General features: G+C 54.1%; 3 protein-coding genes and 1 long non-coding RNA gene across 7 annotated transcripts in view; 1 reads left to right on the forward strand and 3 right to left on the reverse strand.

Moving 5' to 3' along the window:
• Positions 1 to 2493, reverse strand: part of KDM5B (lysine demethylase 5B) — a 50067-nt gene extending 47574 nt beyond the window's left edge. For all 3 annotated transcript variants that reach the window (XM_023534745.1, XM_023534746.1, XM_023534744.1), the window contains exon 1: positions 2335 to 2493. In XM_023534745.1, coding sequence (XP_023390513.1) covers positions 2335 to 2481 — 147 coding nt within the window. In that variant the 5' untranslated portion in view covers positions 2482 to 2493. The remainder of the gene's footprint in view (positions 1 to 2334) is intronic.
• Positions 389 to 3925, forward strand: LOC105296917. Its single transcript, XR_896309.2, has 2 exons — positions 389 to 550; positions 2391 to 3925. It is a non-coding gene; the product is annotated as an uncharacterized LOC105296917 (long non-coding RNA).
• A 737-nt stretch (positions 3926 to 4662) lies between these two features.
• On the reverse strand, positions 4663 to 10374 carry RABIF (RAB interacting factor). The gene is made up of 2 exons (XM_011367291.2): positions 10193 to 10374; positions 4663 to 6993 (listed from the first exon to the last, which is right to left on the reverse strand). The coding sequence occupies exons 1-2, from the start codon at positions 10316 to 10318 to the stop codon at positions 6748 to 6750; spliced, it is 372 nt and encodes a 123-aa protein (XP_011365593.1). The 5' UTR covers positions 10319 to 10374; the 3' UTR covers positions 4663 to 6747.
• Positions 10375 to 11874: 1500 nt separating this feature from the next.
• KLHL12 (kelch like family member 12) overlaps positions 11875 to 19751 on the reverse strand; it is a 22189-nt gene continuing 14312 nt past the window's right edge. For both annotated transcript variants that reach the window (XM_011367289.2, XM_011367290.2), the window contains 6 exons: positions 17094 to 17200; positions 16170 to 16365; positions 15597 to 15755; positions 15192 to 15290; positions 14311 to 14497; positions 11875 to 14141 (listed from right to left, as the gene is read on the reverse strand). In XM_011367289.2, coding sequence (XP_011365591.1) covers positions 14015 to 14141; positions 14311 to 14497; positions 15192 to 15290; positions 15597 to 15755; positions 16170 to 16365; positions 17094 to 17200 — 875 coding nt within the window. In that variant the 3' untranslated portion in view covers positions 11875 to 14014. The remainder of the gene's footprint in view (positions 14142 to 14310; positions 14498 to 15191; positions 15291 to 15596; positions 15756 to 16169; positions 16366 to 17093; positions 17201 to 19751) is intronic.

The raw sequence follows: 19751 nt of genomic DNA on the forward strand, positions 1-19751 counted from the left end.
ACCCCCTCTTCCCGGGTGACAGATAAGAACTGCGAGGCACTGGTGGCTGAAGCGACAAGTTCGTGTGGCGAAGAAGTGATCCTCCTCCATGTATTGGAAGGCGGGGTGCTGCAGGGGACAGAGGGGTCCGCGGGCAGTGCGACCGCGAGCTTGGCTGGGAGAGGGGCCGAAGACTTCGGATATGATCCGGACGACATCGATGGCGCCTACCTCAATGAGGCAGGGTGCTGTTCCTTAGCAGGAACGGATGCAAATGCAGGAGATAAAATTAGGGCACGGTGATACATCGGGGAGGGACAGCGAGGCGTGCGGGTCTCCGGACCACAGGCCGGGGTGCAGGCTGTGCCGGGCATTCACCTGGAGTGGAGGAGCAAGTGGGAGGCGGCGGCGACCATGCGTCCACTTCTGGCCGAGTACGTTTGCGCGTCTTTGGTGCAGTCGGAGATCCCAGCGGGCTGCAGAAGGGACATCAGAAGTGGAGACGTCTATCCGGGAGTTACAGGCACGTCCGCGTCCGCCACCGATAGCTGTCACTCAGCTAACGCTCAGGGTGTGTGCAGCGCGGGTGTTAGGACGTTGCCCCCGATTCTTCACAGCCGTCTTGCGGTTCCCCCATTGTGCAGAACAGGCGACAGAGGCGCCGAGGGCTTAAGGAACTTTAAGGCATGTGAACACTTTTGACGCAGTTTTGGGGGCAGGAGAGGGGTGCGTAGTGTCCTGCCCCAGAAAATAGCTAAACCCGTGGTGGGACCATTTGCCAGGCCCCGTTAGGTGGGGTCATCAGAGTCCTGGCCCTGCTTTCATATTCGCTAGAAAAATGAAGGCTCTTGCTTAAGGCTTCTGGGATTTAGAGGGCAGGGGTGGGGAGCGGAGATGCCGCCTCTGCAGTAAACTCTTGCGGGAGGCCCTTGGCCCTCAAGAGTCCAGACAGGTCCTTTGAGAAGGTCGCTCTTAGCTCTTTGGGGCTCTGATCTGCCCACTGCAGTGGAGAGTTAAGCCAAGGGACAGCTGGCATCAAATTAGAAAGTCGCCAGTGTCATGTGTGACCTACAGCAAGTTATCATAAAATGTTAATGGCAGGGTCTAGGTAGTGTGCTGGGTATGGAACAATTCGCTGCAAAATTCTTTAACTTGGTTGAATATTTGACAATCTTTCATAAGGTGGAAAAGAATCATCCTGTCGCCCTTTGTCAAGGGTGATCTGTGCTTTCAAGGGTCTTGCCGGAGTTGATTTCCTGTCCTGGGCTCCCTCTCGGGAGAGCGGCAAGGCAGTTTCACCCTTCACAGGAAAGACTGCGGACGCACGGGTCGGGACTGTCACCCCCCCGCCCCCGCCCCCCACCCGAGGCGCACAGAACTAGTCCAAGGATCTCCTTCGCTCAGTGCGCGTGCCGTACTTCCGGACTCCCTCCCTCCCGCACTCCCGGACTCCGTCCCGCTCCCAGCTCCCAAGTTCGCCCTGTTTCCGGTAGTGGCCCTCACTGCTGCGATTTTGCGGCTCCCGGGCGAAGAAGGAGCTGTGACGTTGACGGGGGCGGTCGCGAGGGCTGAGCGGCGACGCCTCCGCCCTTTATGGTGCGTGTTTACATGGCGGAGGGATCCGCCAGCTGACACCGCCGCGCCGGCCCTTCTTTTTTTAAAGAGCCCGGCCGCGGGCGCCGATTGGCCGCACGGCGTCGGGGGCGGGGCCCGGCCGCATTGTCTGGGCCCGGCCGCTGGATGCCCGGGAGGCAGGACCGGGCCGCCCTGGCCTGCGGGTCCCGGGCTCGGGCCCCCCGGGTCGCTGGGCGCGAGGCCTGGACGGAGTCAGGTTCGGACTCCCGGGAAAAGCAGAGCCGGTTCCCGGGCCGGACCCCGGGAACCAGCCCCGCTCCGAGTGCCACGTCGCCAGGAGCCCCTCCTTACTCCCGGACACCCCGCCCCGCGTGGCCTCGGTCCCCCAACCGCCCGCATCGGTGCTGCCCCGGATCCCCTGACCATACTCCTAGGGTCTCCATCTGCATCCAGGCCGACCCCATGCCACAGCCTGCGCCCCCGGGCCCGCCCGTCAGTGAGGGGGCGCACCCCGCGTTCCTTCCGGTCGCCTAGACGGAAAGACGACGCTCCGGGGTTCCAGACTTGGGGGCCGACCTACCCCCTTCACCCCCACCCCCACAGCCCCCGCGAACCGCCCGGGACCGGGCTGCGGGATGGGGGCGGGCCCGGCTCCCAGCAGCGGGGGAGGAGGCGCTCTCGCGGCACGTAGCGCACGTGTAGGGCGGTCACCCCGCCCCGCCCCCACTCCGCACCCCGCGTCGCCGCCGCCGGGCCTTCCAGGGCCCCCTTGGCCCTGACCTGGGGTCTGCACGTTCCTGCTCTGCGTCCCTTCTGACACTTCCTCCCCTTCCCAGGCCGACTGATTCTGCCTCCTTCAGCGCTCCGGCCTCCGCGCAGCCTCTTCTCAGTCGGCCTCCGCTCCTCTCTCGGAGCCAGAGCCATCATCTCTCTGGCTGTCCCGGATGTTTGGTGTCGGCTGCCCCCTGTGGAAACCCACGACCCCCGAGATCTCAAGATGAGCTGCAGCCTTTCAGCCCCCGTGTTTTATTTATTGTGTCCTCCCCCGACGTCTCCTTACTGCTGTCCCTGCACCTTCAACTGGCATTTGTCTCCCCGCGCGCGTCCCTGCCCTCTTCCCATGCACGCGCCAGACTAGAAGCCGCCGGCGGAGGGAGTAATGGTCTCCAGCCCTAGCCCTTGGCACCTGGTAGGAGGTCCGCAGGTACTTGCTGAGAGAAGGGAATGTCCTTGAGTATGTGTGGCTCCGTCTGGCTGAGGATGGAGTTTGAGACCGGGAAGAACCTGGCTCCCAGACAAAACCGGAAGCCACCGCACAGCAGAGTAGCACGCGGGCTTGGGGACACTGCAGAGGGGTACGGACTGCCCCCACTGCTCTGCCCTGTTCATTCTCCGGGAAGTAGCAACCCTCCTGTGCGGACTGATCTCCTGTATGCGACTTCTGTGCGCCCCCCAGTCCCCGCCAGCCATTGCGAGACTCTGGCAGATCAGTTCACACCGTGCGCGGGTGTCCTCTCTGGGCTTCCGTCCCTGGGAAGCTGGGTCTGGGTCCAGGGAAGACACCAGGTAACTGAAGTCCTCTTCCTCCTCTCCAGTCCTCAAAACCCGTCTCTGCCGACTCAGCCCAAGGGGACCCAGGGTTCAGGGCCTCGGTATACGTGGGCTTGGGCCTGCTCCCCAGGGAGCCACCAGCACACACAGGCATTAGGATGTTTCCGTGGTGCATCAGCCCTGCGCCTGGAGTGGCCAGGGGCAGAGTCACCCAGGCCAGGATGCCAGAGTGTTTCCCTTTATTCTGGTTGGACCACTTCAGAGGGCCTGGACTCCCAGCCTTGGGCTGCTGAGAGAAGCTGGAAGGCAGAGGGGGACACTCCTGTTCCCTGTTCACCCCGCAGCCACTGCTGCCACCCCTAACTACGGTCTCTGGACTGAGGGCCCCTCTCCGCGTGCTCTCCAGCTTGGGAGGGCTGGAAAGTTTGGAATTCCCCACCCTGGGATGAAAGTCTCCCCAACACGAGTCCCGTCGGAACTTCACGCAGCCCTGGGTGTCTGCCACGCTCCTTTGAAGCCTCCCGTGTTCAGCCAAACTATTTTGCAGCCTCTGTCCGCTGAGAATGGGTCTGACAGTTCCACCATCTCCAGCTATCATTGTCCTGGTTTTCTTACCATCTCATCTCATGTGCTTGGTTACATTTTATTGTAGTCAGGATATAGTATCAACAAAATTGTTTTATAGAAACAATTCGAGGTTTTGGATGAAATTTTCCTCTAGAGAGAGTTTTTGTTTGCTTATGCCAAGGGCTTGAAGTTCACCTCAATCTAATTTCAACGCCCTGGGACAGACCTATTTCTTCCTTCTGGGTCACCCTTATACCTGGGGTGCAAAGGACTGAGGGCCTCCCTCCAAAGTAAGGGACACTGACCAGGTCTGTCACCCTTCAACAGGCCCTGTCCCCTCCTGGAAGGCTTCGTTCTGAACTGCTGCCTCTGACTTAGGCAAATACGCAAGAACAGCAGCCCTGACACTATGGCCTCTTCCTTGGCCCTCCACCTTTCCAGGGGCCTGGTCCGATGATTCTTCTAGGTTGGGTGAGCTTTCTGGTGCCTTCGGATGTTGAAAACATTTTGTCTGGCCTGTCTAGTTGTTTTCAGCGGATGGTCAGTCCAGTTACGTGTCCAGTGTCCACGCTGACTAGCAGCAGCCCCTGTTAGTTACGTGTCAGTAACTCAAGCAGCCTCCGAGTGTCATGGTAAAAATACGTAAAATGTCTGCTCACTGTTGTCCACCCGAGTCTGTGCTAAAAAGGAATCTCATAGGAAGTTAGGCCTTGGAAAAGTCACTGCTCTCCCCACAGGCACTGCAGCTCCCTAGACTCACGGCAGCAGTGTGCTACGTGCACCTCCCTGTGGCACACAGCAGTTAACTGACTCATGAATCTTCACTGAGAACCTACTCGTGTGAAGGGAGAGAAGAGAAGACACTGTTTTCTCATGGACACTAAGTAATTAATGGATTAAGTAACACCTCAAAATAAACCCCAAGGTTCAGGTGTCAGCCCTCTGCTTTTTCAAATCATATATTCCTCACAAGGACAGGCAGGAATCTAATTTCCACTGTTTAAATGCCTTTATTTCTTTTAAGTCAAACTGAAAAGGAAGAATAACAACTCGATATTTTTGGCTATTGAGGCAGTTCTCAAAAAAAGAAATACAAATGACCAATAAGTATATAAAAATTTCATTAGAAATAACACAAATGCAAATCAAACAATAAGGTACTATTTTTCTCTCTCATTAAAGTGGCAAAATATTCTTTCAATGACAATAAATACCCAGTGTTGAAAAGGTTCTGGGAGCAGTGCTTTCACTGCCGGAGGCGGGGGACTTAGCACAGCAGTTTGGGAGGTGTCTGCGTCAGCACAGTGAAGCCTCGACATGTGTGCCCTGCTGTCCTACTCCTAGTGACGAACGCCGAGGAGTCAGGAGTGTGTACGCAGACTTATGCCCAGGCTGCACATTACACCACACTGGGCATGAGACGGTCTAACAGCAGATTGTTTCGACGAATCACAGCACAGAAATACGAGGGGACACCAGCCATGAGACGTCAGTGTCTGCTTAACTGGGAAAGCAAGCTGTGAGAGAGTATGCTTTACAAAACCATACATTTACGTACACGTGTAGGACAACGCTGAGGAGAATATACACGTTCTTGTTGCCAGTCTCTGGACAGTGGAAATATGAGTGATTAAGAAAATGTTTATACCCATTTCGTATTTATCTGTAACGAATGTGTACCACTACTGTGATTAAGGGAGGAAAGAAAAATCAAAAAATGCTTTGCCTGGTTTGGCTGTGTGAGGAGGGGCCGCACGCCCCGGAGGCATCTCCTTGGTTTTGTTCCTTCGGACCTAAGTGGATAAATCTCACAGCTGGTCTTCTGCAGATGCCATAATCACAGACACTTGACCGTTTGTCTGGAAAACAGTTCTCTCACTTTCTGCTAGAGCTCACTGAGGCTCTGCCTGGGAAAGCGGGGAGCAGGCTGCTTGCATTTAGTTGGGGAGCCCTTAGAGTAAGTTCTGGGGAGAAGGGAGGAGGAAGCAGCCAGAAACCAGATGCACAGTGGCATACTGCAGATTGTACGGTCTCTCTTTAGTCCTCACGTCAGTGCCAGGATTCCTGGGCCTTAGAGGTAGGGTGACTGAGGGTGCTTGAACCTGGTCACCAGATTCCTTCTCAGGCGAGTCATTCCAGAGGAAAAATGACAGGACCACTGCAAATTGCACTGGAAGGTTAAACGAGTGTGAAGCATCGGGCTGTCAGAGCGACCCCACAGCCGGAGGCGTGCGCATGGACAGTCTGTATTCCGGGTCGGGGCAGAGTCCGAACTCTGAGAACTGTGCCCAGCAGGTACACTGAATGGCGTCACCACCCACTAACCAAGACCAACCTACAAGTTCCTGTGGAATATGGCAAAGGCCTGTCCCTCCTCCACCCCACAGCCACTACGGTGATTCCAAGAGATCTGGGGCCTTGGGGTGGCTGCCTGACAGGGTTGAAAATCTGATCATCGACCTGCAAGCTGCCAAGGTGAGGAGACCTGCGGGGGGAGGGGCCATGTGTCTCCACAGCGAAAGGGGTTAGTGGCCCAGAGCGGAGGCCCTCACACAGGGCAGCAGAGGAGTTTCTGATTAATAGTTTAAACACTGAAGTTGATAAATACTACACTTTCAAAGAGAATACATTTCTGCAGATAAAGTTAGCCGCGCAAGCAAGTCGCTCTCAGACACGGATAGGCTTTCCTGAGAGAGCACGTGGTCAACATCTGTCGTGTGTCACTGTGGCTAAAAGTTGACGACTGCTCTTCCTGAGCAGAAAGCAAGGGAACCCCTGGGTAACAGAGAGCCCTGGACGAAGGCCAAACGACGAGAAATTTACAGAAGTACCCCGTGTCCTAAAACGTGGGGAAAGGGAGAGGAGGAGACGTCACGATGCAAAGTGAGCTGCGCGACAGGTGCGCACGACGCTTTGGAGAAGCAGGCCGAGCCCTGGGAGGTCTGGGCCGCACGTATGGACACCGCGATCTGTGTCGGCAGAGAAGGCGCCAGCAGGACCGTCACTCCGGGTTAGGTCCAGTTCTTGGGAGCAGTAGCTTTTATAGTTGGGGTGGAGCCGAGCCCCTCCCCGGAGTTACTCATGGGATACCCGTTCCAAGGCCACATAGAAACTGTTCTTGTCGTCTAGGCAATGCCAGCCGATAGGTCCAATCTCACAGTCTGCGCAGACCAGAAACTTGATGTTGCCCACGTCCTTGGTGAAGCCCACGTTCTCAAAGACGAACATGTCATCCACCAGCCAGTGTTCCTGGAGGAGGTCGCCGTCAGGACTGCTGCCATCGGCCAGAGCCGGCTTCTTTCTCATGGAGGGGAGGAAGAGCTGCAGTGGACGAGAACAGGGACAAAGCTGGGCTGCTCAGGCCCCCGTCACCCTGCCCTAGGGGACGCTCTCCAGCTCCCAGCACTTTCCTGGGATGGACGCCAGACCAGGAGCCCTATGCTATGGTCAGGTATAGAGGAGGGTGCCAGGTGGCTCCTATCACCTGTGGCCCCATCCCGATCCCTAAGAGACCGGGAAGAGGGATTCTGACTGGCTGCAGTGCTGACGATGTGCGACCCGTCCCCCTGGCTCGCTGTACTCCGGCCACACCAGCCTTCCTGCCTTCTTCAAACAGGGAGAGTCTCCCGTGCCTGCAGGTCTTGGCCAGGCCAGCTCCTTCTTGACATTCAGCTCAAAAGTAACCTCCTCAGAGGTCTTCCCTAACCCAACGATCTGAACTAGCTTGCCAGAATGCCCATTCTATTTTTATTTTTAAAAATGGCTTCCAGAGTTATAACTGGCACATAGAGTGCACACAGTTTACGTGTGTGACCTGATGCATTATGGCACATGCTCGCACCGGGGAACTGTTACCATAGTCGAGATAATGAGCATACTCACCACCCCCCAAAAGACCCCTATCGCCTCTCCCTCTTTATTATTTATTTAGTGTCTGAAACTTATCTTCAAACTGACTGGCTTAGTTATTTACCATGGGTCTCCCTCCACTAGAATGTAAGCTCCTGGCAAGCAGGGAGCTTCCCTTTCCCACTCATTACTATAACCCCAGTGCCTAGAACAGGAACTGACTGGAGCAGAACTCAGCCACTCCTAAAAAGAATAAATACGAAATGTCTGGCTTTGCTTTCTTCCATCACGAACAGGAACATGCTGGGCTTACCTTTTAAAAAGGAAAACCTCCTTCTAGAATCTGGAGTACTAAGCCCAGGATCCTATGCCCTCTAACGCACTGGGAGGCCGCCTCTGGCACGCGCACGTGCACACACGCCCTTCCATTTCTTCCTTATGCTAGGTTTACACACCTTTAGCCCCCAGACTATTGCAAAATACAACACCAGCAAAACTCATCACCCCTCTGCTCCTCATCATATGGTTGCTACCAATACTCTTATTCCCGCCCCACAATACACTTCTAACGCACCCCAAACTCTCAGTGTGCTGGTCGAGCTCTGGCAATCACAATAGAAGCAGAAAGTTTTCGTTAGTTAGGGAGGCCCCCCAGAGCTGCCAGTGTGTATGAAATCCCCTGGGCCACCATGTGGAAACCGGTGGGTTACCCTGCCGGGGAGAAGGGAGCGCCGACCCAGAACATTCCCGTACCCCCTCCCCAAGCACTGGGCTTATTAAAACACTTAGCTGTGCTGTGTCACCTGAGACAGCATGAGGACATCACAAAATATGAGAGTTTTCTCTGCTGTTATGTTGTCATCGCAGTCACTCTTTGGGCCTCCTGTGATGTTTAAGTGAGTCTCTAATGCTTTGTTTTACCCCAAGGGGACATGAGAACAGGCAGAGGAAAAGAGATGGGAATCAAAACTCAGGTGCCAGGAAACCCGGATTCCAGCCCTAACTCTAACTTTCTGGGGGCCTAAATTTCCCTAAAAATATTTCTGGCCCATCCTCTATATGGTAGGGGTGAAGTCACGCCTAACTCCACCTAGGGGAGGAAATCAAACACCACTTGAGCATCAGATCAGCCCTCTGAGAGCACCCAACAGGAAGCTGTCTGTCCCCTTTTGTCTTGTTTGATGGTGTTAAGGGAAAGAGCAACATTAGACCTTCCTCTGTTGGTCGAGAGTCAGTGCCATGCTCATGTAAATCCTGGCGTCAGACCCACAAGACTACGGTGCAGGTACAGTATCGGTGCAAGAGCCTCTCAACAGGTTCACTGCAGAGCCCAGGGAACTGCTAGGGTCAGGTGATGGGACAGAACCTTTGGAATACAGTGAGGCTTTCCAGAGGGATTATTGCAGTGGAAATCAAGAAGTTAATATTTAGTTTCAGGCAGCTAACTCAGCTGGTTGGGGGCCAAAGCTGCTGTTGGGTCTCTGACCAGGTGGGCTGACTTCGTTGTCAGGAGCCCAGCCAGTGCCCAGATTCTGGACAGGTCCTGGGTAACAGGGAAGCAGCCCGCTTAGCGAGATTCTGTTGCCTGGTGTCACAGTTTGCTTTTTCAGGAACTAATAACAGTACCCTTTTCAAAACAAAATGTTTTCTTTCTCTTTGTAGAAAACTTCGTAAGCATGCTACAATACAGATAAGAACAAAGGCCATACGATACAGAGTAAACCTCTGTAACGTTTTTGTAATTTCTCCCTTTCTGTGAGAACTCTTGGGGGTTGTGAACCATGTCCACAAATTCTTTGACACCCCTTCCATCCAGAGGTGGAGTCCACGACTCTGCCCGAGAGCCTGGGCAGGCCACTGTGCGGCCTCGATGATGCACCGGGGGTGACAGGCGAGGTCAGAACAGGCCACGTTCGCCAGTTTCTCCCGGAACTCGCGAGGCCGCCCTGGGAAGAGAGCCACTGGCACTCGGAGAGGTCCCCAAAGCCCGGGCCAGTGCTCAGGTCTCGGAATCTCCCCAGGCCACAGGCGGACACGGCAGAGGAAAGAAAGCTTCGGAAACGTGAACGGCGGCGACGGGAATGGCGGGAACCGGCCCTCGGAGCAGCGGTAAGAACAGGACGAACAGCCAACGCGAACGGCTGCGTCGGGCCAGCCGAGGTCCGGGCCGTGGCGGCGCGTCGCGGTCGGTCCTCAGCTCGCGCTGTCCAGTCCCGGCCCCGCGGACAGCAGCAGGAGGGGTCCCGGAGGGTCCTGCAGCGTCCCTGGCCCCTCCCGCAGGGCGCCTGCGTCTCCCACGTGCCCACGGTGAGCCCAGCCGCCCGAGGAGCGGTGCCGAGCGCGAGCTCCGGGCGCCCGGAGACAGGCGTGCGCCCGCGGCCCGCTGCGCCCTCCCTCCCACTTGGGGTGACGGCGGCACGAAGGGTATTAGGACCGTGACCTGAAGAAATGAACACGAGTCCTCCTTCCGACGCGACTCGCGAGGGCCAGCCCGGGTCACGGCAGCTCCTCTGCCCTCGCCCGCTGGTCCCGGAGCCCCTGCGGGGGCGGACACCGCTCACGGCCCCGCCGGCCGCCCAGCGGCGCAGACTCTCGCGCGGCCGGGACGCCCCGGGCGGGGGCTCGCAGGCCGCCTCCGCCGTCCAGCCCTCCCGCGCCCCGGCTCGCCTACCTGCCGGCGGGAGAAGAGCGCCGTCCCCGGCTGCAGCACCCGCGAGCCGCAGCGCTGGCACAGCACCGCCTTCCGGTTCCGGCCCTCGGCCGACACCAGCTCGTTCAGCGGCGCCGCCGGCTCCATCGCGGCCACCGCCACAGTCTCGGGGCCTCGACCGCGCAGGCGCGGGCTCGGCCTTGTCCAACTGCGCCGGCGCAGCTCTCGGAGGGCGGGGCGCGGACGGCCACGCCCCTCCGCGCAGGCGCTCGCTCCCCTCGCGCTAGGCTTTACTGCGCACGCGCACGCATTCCTGAGCTGTCCACCCGGAGTGGCCAGGTGTTGGCACGGCTTTGTGACAGGGTCACTGCCTCGGACGTGACAGATCCTCGCTCCACACTCACCTGGTCACTGGGCTTAGTGTTGAGAAAAGCCTAGACAGGTCATTAAAGTTGATTGTAACTCAGTCGCCTGAGATTTGAATGAAGTGCCATGAACGAATGGGGACATTCCTGGAGGCAACGTGAAGGGAATCTGTCAGACCCCCATCAGCAAGTTTTAGCCACATTAGCTTCTGTAGGAGACTGTGCCCCTTCGGTGTTGGAAAACGATGCCTGGCTACTCTGGGTGCTAGTCCCCATTTTAATCATAGTGACCACTTACTATGAGGCAAAACAGCGTGTAAGCACTTCAGAAGCTAAGTTGACTCATCATGATTCCCTTACTGGGCTGTCACTCACTACCCCCGGTGCACAACGAGGGTCAAGATCAGAGAGGTTACTTCCCAGGTCCGTAGGTCCTAGCACGGCTCTAAAGCCACGGGCTCTGCCATCACTCTACACTCTCGTTAGATCTCTAGCTTATTGCTCTAGTGCAGCAGGCCACAGGGGTCCTGAAATGGCAGGGGAAGCAGAACATGGTGGGGAAGGGGGGCGGTTAAGCCACTTGATTAGGTGATGTCTAATCATCCCGCCATCCTAATCTGCATATTTTTCTTAGTCCTTCATTAGCTCAACATTTAGTGAGTACTTGCATTATGTACTGAGGATTGGAGGATCGTGGCACTTTGTATCTGAGAACACAGTCCGAATAGGAACAGTCCCAAGCCCAAAGATGTGTGATAAAAACAATCGAAGGAACAAAGTAAATGGAAGTGAGGATCAGGGAGCAATTGTCGAGTCAGAAGTCTACCTAAGTAACAATGGAATTAGGCATTGACTAGGATTTGGTCAGGAATGTGAGATTATTTCAGAGAGAAGGAACAGAATACATGAACAAAGGCGAAGACAATGCAGAAATGGCTATAGACCACTGCTGCCCAAGCACATTATGCCTGGGGGCGGGGGTTGGGGGGAGGTGAAGAGGGAGGTAAGATCAGGAAGGTGGAGCCATGGGTCTAACTTCCTGCCAGAGAAGTTTAACAATACCGGTGATGGGAATCCATGGAATTTTTAAGCCAGAAATAACTTTGCTATTTACTGAAAATTTGCTCTATGTTAGATGCTGTAATGACCCTACATGTGCTTTAGAAAGGTACCTGGCGACAAGACAGAGGGGCTGGATCAGAAGACAGGAAGAGCAGAGGCAAGGGTACCAGAATATTACTCCTTGAGTCTGGGCAAGAGAAAAAGGCTGCACTATGTGGTAGCAGAGGGCATAAAAATAGAAAGATTTGGAACAATTAAAGATAAAATCGTGCAGAATCGGGAAACTAATCAAATGTCTGTATTGTGACAAAGGTGACACAAAATGAATGATAGCCTGGGTAACGAAGTGGCCGGCTGCCAGTTACAGAAGCTGGAAAAACAGGAGGAGTCACCAGGTTACGGGCACCTTTGTGTGTGCGCGGCACGCCCAGGTATGGAAGACCGGGAAGAGGACAAAGACAGCAACGGTTTACACGTCCCCGGCAGAATACCCAGTTGTGGCTGTCACGCAGGAGCTCTCGAGAGTTTTGGTCTGAAGTTCGTTCTGGGGGGCCATCTTCTCCGACTCCCCGGGGTCTGCTGCTGACACACAGTGACACATTTTGTAGCTGTATCAGCAGCACGATCTCAATGCTAAAGACGCGTTGGTGAAAATAAATTCTTCTTTGACTCCCGCTTCCCTTTGCTCTGGGAATATCTGGATTTTTGCAGTTTTGCAGGACTTCTGCATAGCTGCTCCTATCACGTGCCATAAATGGAAAAGGGCTGGGGTGACTAGAACCCTAAAATTCAAGTGGGTACTAAATGAGCTCAGAGTCGCTTCTTCATTCCCTCATGGTTTTCAAGTTCACTGAGTGAGAGAAGTCAGTGGCGACGGCAGATTCAGATGGATGTTTTACCGAGAACCTCCAGTGGTGAAGTGGCTACCTCTTACCTGTATCTGACAGGAACACGGTAGAGACTCAGGACCTCACAGAGCCACTCTCTATGCCTGGTCCCCAAAATGTCTGCAGGGTAGGGCTGGTTCTCCACAAACTCTTTTACAGATACGTAAGAGATGATTTTTAATATTTTTGTAAAAAAATTACAAAGGAAATGAACTCTTTAGGCCAACTCAGCTCAGGGAGAGGAGAACATGGAACTCCAGAGTGAAGGGGCAGCGCACCCCGTTTCCGGTCACCATGGTCCCACACCCGCAAATACCCGTGAACTAAGACTTCCGCTCCACAACAGAGGGGAGCCTTGAATGGTAGCTCAGAAATGGTGATGCAGGGCCTGAAGAGTTCTGGTTAACAAGAGAATCTTGGTTGTCGCTGATTATTCTGTACTGGGGTATGATTCACTCTGAGGACACGTAAGGGAACCTCACAGTATGAAAAGAACCAAAAGTACCAAACACAGCAGTAAAAAGCACTCCCTTGCAGCAGCGTGCCCTAGGACGGGATGGTACCCAAGTGGCTGAATTTCCAGGCTGCTGCTCCCACATCGCACCCCCGAATAAATAAGGAAGAGTGTAGCAGTATCTGACTCAGCAGACAGTTGCTCACCCACTCAAGGCAGACCTTGGCACGGATAGGTGAGTCCTGGCACGGAGTGAGACAATCACAAAGTCGCAGGTACTTGGAGTCTGTCCCCAGGCACGCTGATCTCTCACATTTATTCCACCTCCAGCCATGCCGACACTGTTCATGCTGCTGCCCTCCGCGCACTTCCCCGTGGGAGATAAAAAGGTCCCTGAAATCATCACACACCCTTCTCTGTCCTCCCGGTTATTCTTCAGGGATGGTCTCAGCTCACTCGCACTCCATCAAATTCAGGTCACTGCACTTACCCGGAACCCAGCTCTGATACACCAACCCCGAGCCCACGGGGCGCTGGGGCTGTCCCCTGCCCCCAAGCTGTGATGAGCTCTTCCCTTTGTTTTCCTCCGGAATGGAAGTACACTGCCCCTAGCTACCTGTAGACTAGGAAAGAGATTTATTCCTGGAGAACGAAGCTTACTGAAGCTGGTACCTTGAAATTCTGACGCAGGCTGGACACCGCCCACATCTGGTGGTCACACTCACCTTAACCCCTGCGGCATACAAGGCGCATCACACAAACATGCACACATGTCCTCCTAAGCGCACGGCAGGGTGGAAACAACAAGGAAGTGCCCCTAGACCAGGAGGAGAGGTGACCCGGCCTCTCACACCCATTCAGTGTGCATTCTCTTCCCTCGAGTGTCTGTACCCCCCACTCCCAGGGGACAACGCCAGCGCACAGAGCGTGTGTCACGTGAGCACCATCACCTTCGCACTGCTGCTTTCATCATCCTGTGCCCAGCGAGAAACAGACATTCCGGAGAGGATCCTTGATTCTCCCACAAACTGTCCCTTGGACTGGTCACTAGCTCTGGATGGTGCTCCAACCACAGTCACTTCTCTCGGAGCACACACACGCCAGCGTCACAGCGCTGGGTCCCCATGGATGTCACCACTTCCCAGCTGTCGATGATAGGGTCGTAGCACTCGATGCTGCTCAGCAGGGAGTTGCCGTCGTACCTGATGGGGAGGAAGCAGAAGGGGGTGAGTGCCTGTTCCTCTGCACACGCGCCCCGCGGTGCGGCTGCCCCCGGAGACATGTCCCTGACCCACACCGTGTCCGGCCACAACGTGGCATGCACCACACTGCCCCAGTGCACGACGGCTCCAGCCCAGCTTAAATTCTCACCCCGCAACTGCATACAGCCTGCCCCGGAGCACCGTGGCCCCCACGTAACACCGCGGGGTGGTCATGCAGGTGACAGGTGTCCAGGAGTCGGTGCGGACGTTGTACGCCTCAACGGAAGACAGGTGGGCCGTGCCGTCGAATCCTCCCAGCACGTAAATACGGTCGTCCAGCAGGGCCACGCCGGCACCTGCGAAAAGGATGCAGCAGGTTAACACTACGAAACGGAGACTCTGATTTCTGGAAACAAACATGGTCGCCAGTGGCTAGTGAAACCCTTGGGCGGCTGAGGGACATGGACAAGAGCCAGACAGGGTTGGACGCCAGCACAGGAGAGCCATCTGCAGACCCTCGAGCTGGGAGCTGAAGAGTGGGGAAGTTGTTCGTCAGATGAATTCAGAGCACAGCTGCTCACTAGCAGGAAGAAGGGAGTGGAAAGAAGGAGCTGTGACGACGACTCTGGGGACCCCCACCCAGAGCATGAAGCACAGGGCGGTCCCCGTTCCTGCAGCCCAGCCTGCTCCACGCCAACAGCTCTCAGGGTCGGCAGCTGCCCAGCTGTCCTGTGCTGTACATCAGTCCATCCAACACCCATCATCTAACACGCAGCAAATATTACAGAACACGGGGGTAGGAAAGGGACAGACGAAATGAACAAAACAAGGCTCCGCCCTCAAGCGTGTCATCTGAGGTGTGCTTGTCCTCACGATACTTAAAGAAAAGAGAGACAAAAAGGGGAATGGAACCTGCCTCGGGTTTTTCCGAAGTCTATAGGGAGGTGGGAACATAGGACTGACTGAGCCCTGGCCCGGGACAGTACCACGCCACGCGTGTAAAGATGCAACAGCACTGCCGTCCCCTCCCTGAGACCTGACGGGTCTTACCGGAGCGCTTGGTGGCCATTGGCGTGACATTAGTCCAGTGTCCGGTATGGGGATCATATTTCTCAACTGAATTTAAGATATTCAAGCCATCATATCCTCCTAAAAGACAGAGCAGAGGCCAGTCCATAAACAATGACAAACCCCTGTGCCTGTTCCCAGCCCGCCTTCCTGAGTGCGCCAGCCAGTTCTTCTAGTCTTAGTTCTCCCTCGAGAGTTCCAATGACCCAGAGAAACCTGACAGAACCCTATTTCCCACTCCCACGGAAGAGAGAATCCCAGATCACGGAATGATGTCGGGACAGACCAGGCTCAGCTGAAGAAGTCCGGGACACAGTCTGGTAAAGAGGGACCCCAGAGGCTGCCACCCATCCAGTCCTCTCCCTCCCTGCTGCCCAGGCTAAACACCTAGACAGTAGATCACTCCGCTGGCCACCACCAGCCCGGCGCCCTCCCGGGCAGTCTGCATGTCTCCCAGCATGCTCCACTGGTCAATGTTGGGGTCATATCGTTCCATACTGGTGTGACGCCTGCTCCCGTCAAAGCCCCCGGAGACATAGATCATATCTGCTCAGGAGGAACAAGGCCCAGACTGTTAGAGGAAAAGCATCTGGTCCATCTTTTCTGCACAACCCCCACAAGTCTTTCTCACGTCAAGGAGCGAAAACCAAGTGTTTCTGACAGGCAATTAAGGTTTTACCGATGTGGAGCCAGCGCAGTCGAGACACCCAGAACAATGGGGTCGGATGGCACCCTCAGGAGAGCTCAGACTGGCTGCAGTTTGCGAAAGCATGAGTGCTGCCTCCCCACTCAGCACATGGCACCCCGATTCCCACATGCTGTCGGTGCTGAAACCCAGGAACACCGGGCTGCCATGTCCGACAGCCAAGAGGAGTGCCTGCCCTTACCGGAACCCTCCGCATTTCATGCTCCCGCCGGACAAGGAGGCGCGAGCCCGCCCGTCGTGGCAGCGTGGCCTACCTCCCAGGGTGGTGGCCCCGGCAAGGCCTCGCCGGACATTCATCGGGGCCACGGAGTACCAGACCCCGTCCTCGTCGGCTGTGTAGTCGAGACATTCCACAGAACTGAGGCGGGAGCGGCCATCATAGCCACCGATGACATAGATTCGGTCATGTAAGGAGACCGAGGCCACGTAGCGTCTCTTCCGAGTGATGCTCTGTGGATTTGCGAGACGAGGTGCAGAGCAGTTCAGCCATGCAAGCCGCAGGCCTCACCTCTGGCCAAGTCCGTTCTCACCCACCCACTCTTCAGGCACCGCTCCAAGCTCGAGTGGCCTCCAGCTGTCCGCCTACTGCACGAACACCTTGTGCTTGCTGTGACTCCCTTAAACATACAAGCTTTCTGCACACGGCCTCTTTGATTCCTTTCTATGCCATACAGCACTGGATTGATAGCCTTCCATAAAGATTGATATCCTTCCATAAAGTGGAAAACTTTTCCTGCACTGCTAACCAAAGACTCCGAAAATCAAGAGGACTGACTTCCATGTTTTCTCAGAATTATTACTGTTCATTCACCACTGAAACAGACACACAAAGGAAGAAAGATGCCAACTTCTGAGTTCAGCTGAACACATTTAACACTGAGTTCAGTCTAAAAGGGCATGACCAACGGAGCACGCTCGGAGTGACAGACAGCCCAGGGACATGCTGAACAGTGGTGACCAGCTGAGTTTAATCTGACACATGGCCACTAGTGTTTGAAGTCTAATCTTCTAACCTAAGTAACTATTTATCAGCACCTACTGTGTGCATGGCACTGTAATAAAAAACATCATGAGGTTACTAGGCTTTTCCACTTTGGGGCTGGATTAGTTAAAATCCAGAGTCAGGGGCTGAGGACAGGGAAGCAGCTCTTTCCCCATGACTGGCTCCCGCTACTTACTGGCAAAAAGCTCCACTCTTGAGTCTTGGGGTCGTATTTCTCTACCACGTCAATGGGAGACTGCTGGCTTCCGAAGCCCCCAACCACCAGAAGCACCTCATTGGCTCCTGAGGAAAAAGAGAGAAGACGATGGGTCGCTGGACCACCCCTGGCTGGGCAGCCACTAACAGCAGGAAGTGTGGTTAGCAGTTCTATGCTGTCTTGCTGTTCACGGCTCAGAGAAGCCTCTGAAACAGAGGCTCACCGTAAGGCTGCCTAATAGGAAATTATTCCTTCTTGAGGTTCTAGCTCTTGAATACCCAGATCTCTGAATTTACATTTCTAGACAACATTGAAAGTGCAGAACGCAAACCTGAACACACCCCTACACCGTTTCAGCTTACCTAGATGACTCCGGTTGACACACGAGCCGAGGCTCTGCGTGCAGGTACAGGAGATACAGACTCAACGCAATGTCAAAAACAAAAAAATTATGGGAAAACTGGGGAAACGTGAACATGTACTTGATATCTGACAAAGAATTGGTTGTGTGTTTTTTTGAAGAATGACAATGACATTTTGGATACATTAAAAAAGGTTCCTTATCTTTTAGAGATACAGGTGAAAGCATAATGTATACAGATGGAATTACATGCTGTCTGAGATTTGCTTCAAGGCAGACAGGCCATGAACTGACAATTGTTGAAAACAGGTGATCATCATATCGTTCTGCTTTTACATATATTTTAAACTTTTCTTAATAACCAACATACATAAACCATGGAGTTTAACGTCATGTAAGATGGCACCCATCTCATGTGCTCGCCAAATAAACTAAGTAGACATTTCTCCAAGGTAGACCAGGAAAGAGGTCTCAGCAGTCAGCTCCTTTTAGAAAAACAAAGCATTTGAGCAAAGGGCCCTTTCATACGATGCTAATTTTATTTGTGCACAAAATTCCCTCAAGCTGGGAGAGGCCCGGCCTGAGTTGTTTGCTTCTTCCCTGGCAGCCCTGTTTCCTGCCTGTTTGCCCCTTTCTTACCCACCTCTTCTCTCCCTCTGACTGGAACAGAGAAAGGAAGAGCAATCCTTCTATCTGAACACATTCGCCGCGCACGACGCTAATGGATGACAGCTGGATGGGTCAAAGAATGAAAGGGCTCCACAAAACCAAAAGGCATTTCTATGCTTTGCATATTTAACAATTTCCATGGATTTTCAGCTGTAATTTCTATTGCTTTATGTAGTTCCCAGAACGAAAAATAAACTAGAAATAAAAAAAAACCCCTCTTTCTTGATAATACGATTTCACCTAGATAGCTTTTGAGGAATGGAGACACGGAAGCAGATAGGAAACATTCGAATTACGTTATGAAAACCCAGAGACCTGACGGCACTTCCTGCAGGCTGACTGCTCTCAGTAAACGTACTGGTACTGCGTCAACAGCAGAATTAGGACAGGGGACGTGATGAGAGAAACAGCTTACTTCTAACGCACTGACAAGGAGATGCTAAGTTAACAGACTAGTGGGAAGCAGCTTCAGAATTTCCTTTCCAGAACTTCTGAAACATAACCTCTAAGCAATGAGGACATGTCACATTCTAATGTCCCTAGGTCAGGACAGTAAGCAAGTTCTCTGAGCAAGCAGAAACTTTCTGCTGCCTGTTAAGAGAAACGCAGGAAATGCACTACCAAAGAATCTTCTGGCTTTGCTGGTTCACAAAAATTTTCATCAGCTTTAGTTCAACTGAAGGAGCAATTCGTGAGTGCTATTGTGAACGCTATGGGATCCCTCCGACTTTGCAAGAGAGAAACGTGTCTTCTGTACTGGAGTAGCCTTCGCGATTCACTTTAAGGCCCTTGATACACAGTTGTCTCCCCTTCTCCGCAGGGCACATGTTCCAAGACCCCCTGTAGAGGCGTGGAACTGTAGAGAGTATCGATCCCTACGGACATCATGTCGTCCTACACAGATACACCTTCCCGCTTCAAAGCAGCACTTGACAGCTTCTCTTTGGCACATGTGCACTGCCAGCATCACAGCTCTTGTGCTCTGGGGCCATAATTAAGTAAAATAAGGGTGACTTGAACACAAGCACTGAGGTAACAGGCAGCTGATCTGATCACCAAGACAGATGCTGAGGAACTAATGGGCAGGGGGTGATGACATGCTGGACAGGGGGATGGTTAATTCCCCTGGCTGGAAGAGGTAAGATTTCATCTCATTCATTCTCATCTCATTCCTTTTTATACTCACAATAACAAGCACTGTAAAACAGATTGTGTATTTCTGGAATTTTCCATTCAATATTCAACCGGACAGCGGTTGACCGCAGATAACTGAAACCATGTAAAGGGGGGATTATCGTATAGGAAAAAATGGTAATCCACAGTCGTTAAAGGACTTGTCTAAATTCAAATGGAGAGCAGATGACAGCCCGGGGGAGAAATCTGAGAGTGAATGTCTTACCACCTCGTGCTGGGCTCCCCCTACTGCGTCACCGCTCACCTCGCCCAGGTACCCGAAGACCACTTTTTAAATAACGACGTAACCACACGCACAGGAAACAGCTCAGAAGCATCAGTAGTTAACATCCCCAGCAGCGCCACCTCGTTAAGGTTTAGTGTCTCCCCGTACGCCTAGCTCTGCTATACTCACGCAGACAGGTGTGCAGGAG

This window comes from Pteropus vampyrus, unplaced genomic scaffold, assembly GCF_000151845.1.
Source record: "Pteropus vampyrus isolate Shadow unplaced genomic scaffold, Pvam_2.0 Scaffold131, whole genome shotgun sequence".
NCBI classification, from domain to species: domain Eukaryota; kingdom Metazoa; phylum Chordata; class Mammalia; order Chiroptera; family Pteropodidae; genus Pteropus; species Pteropus vampyrus.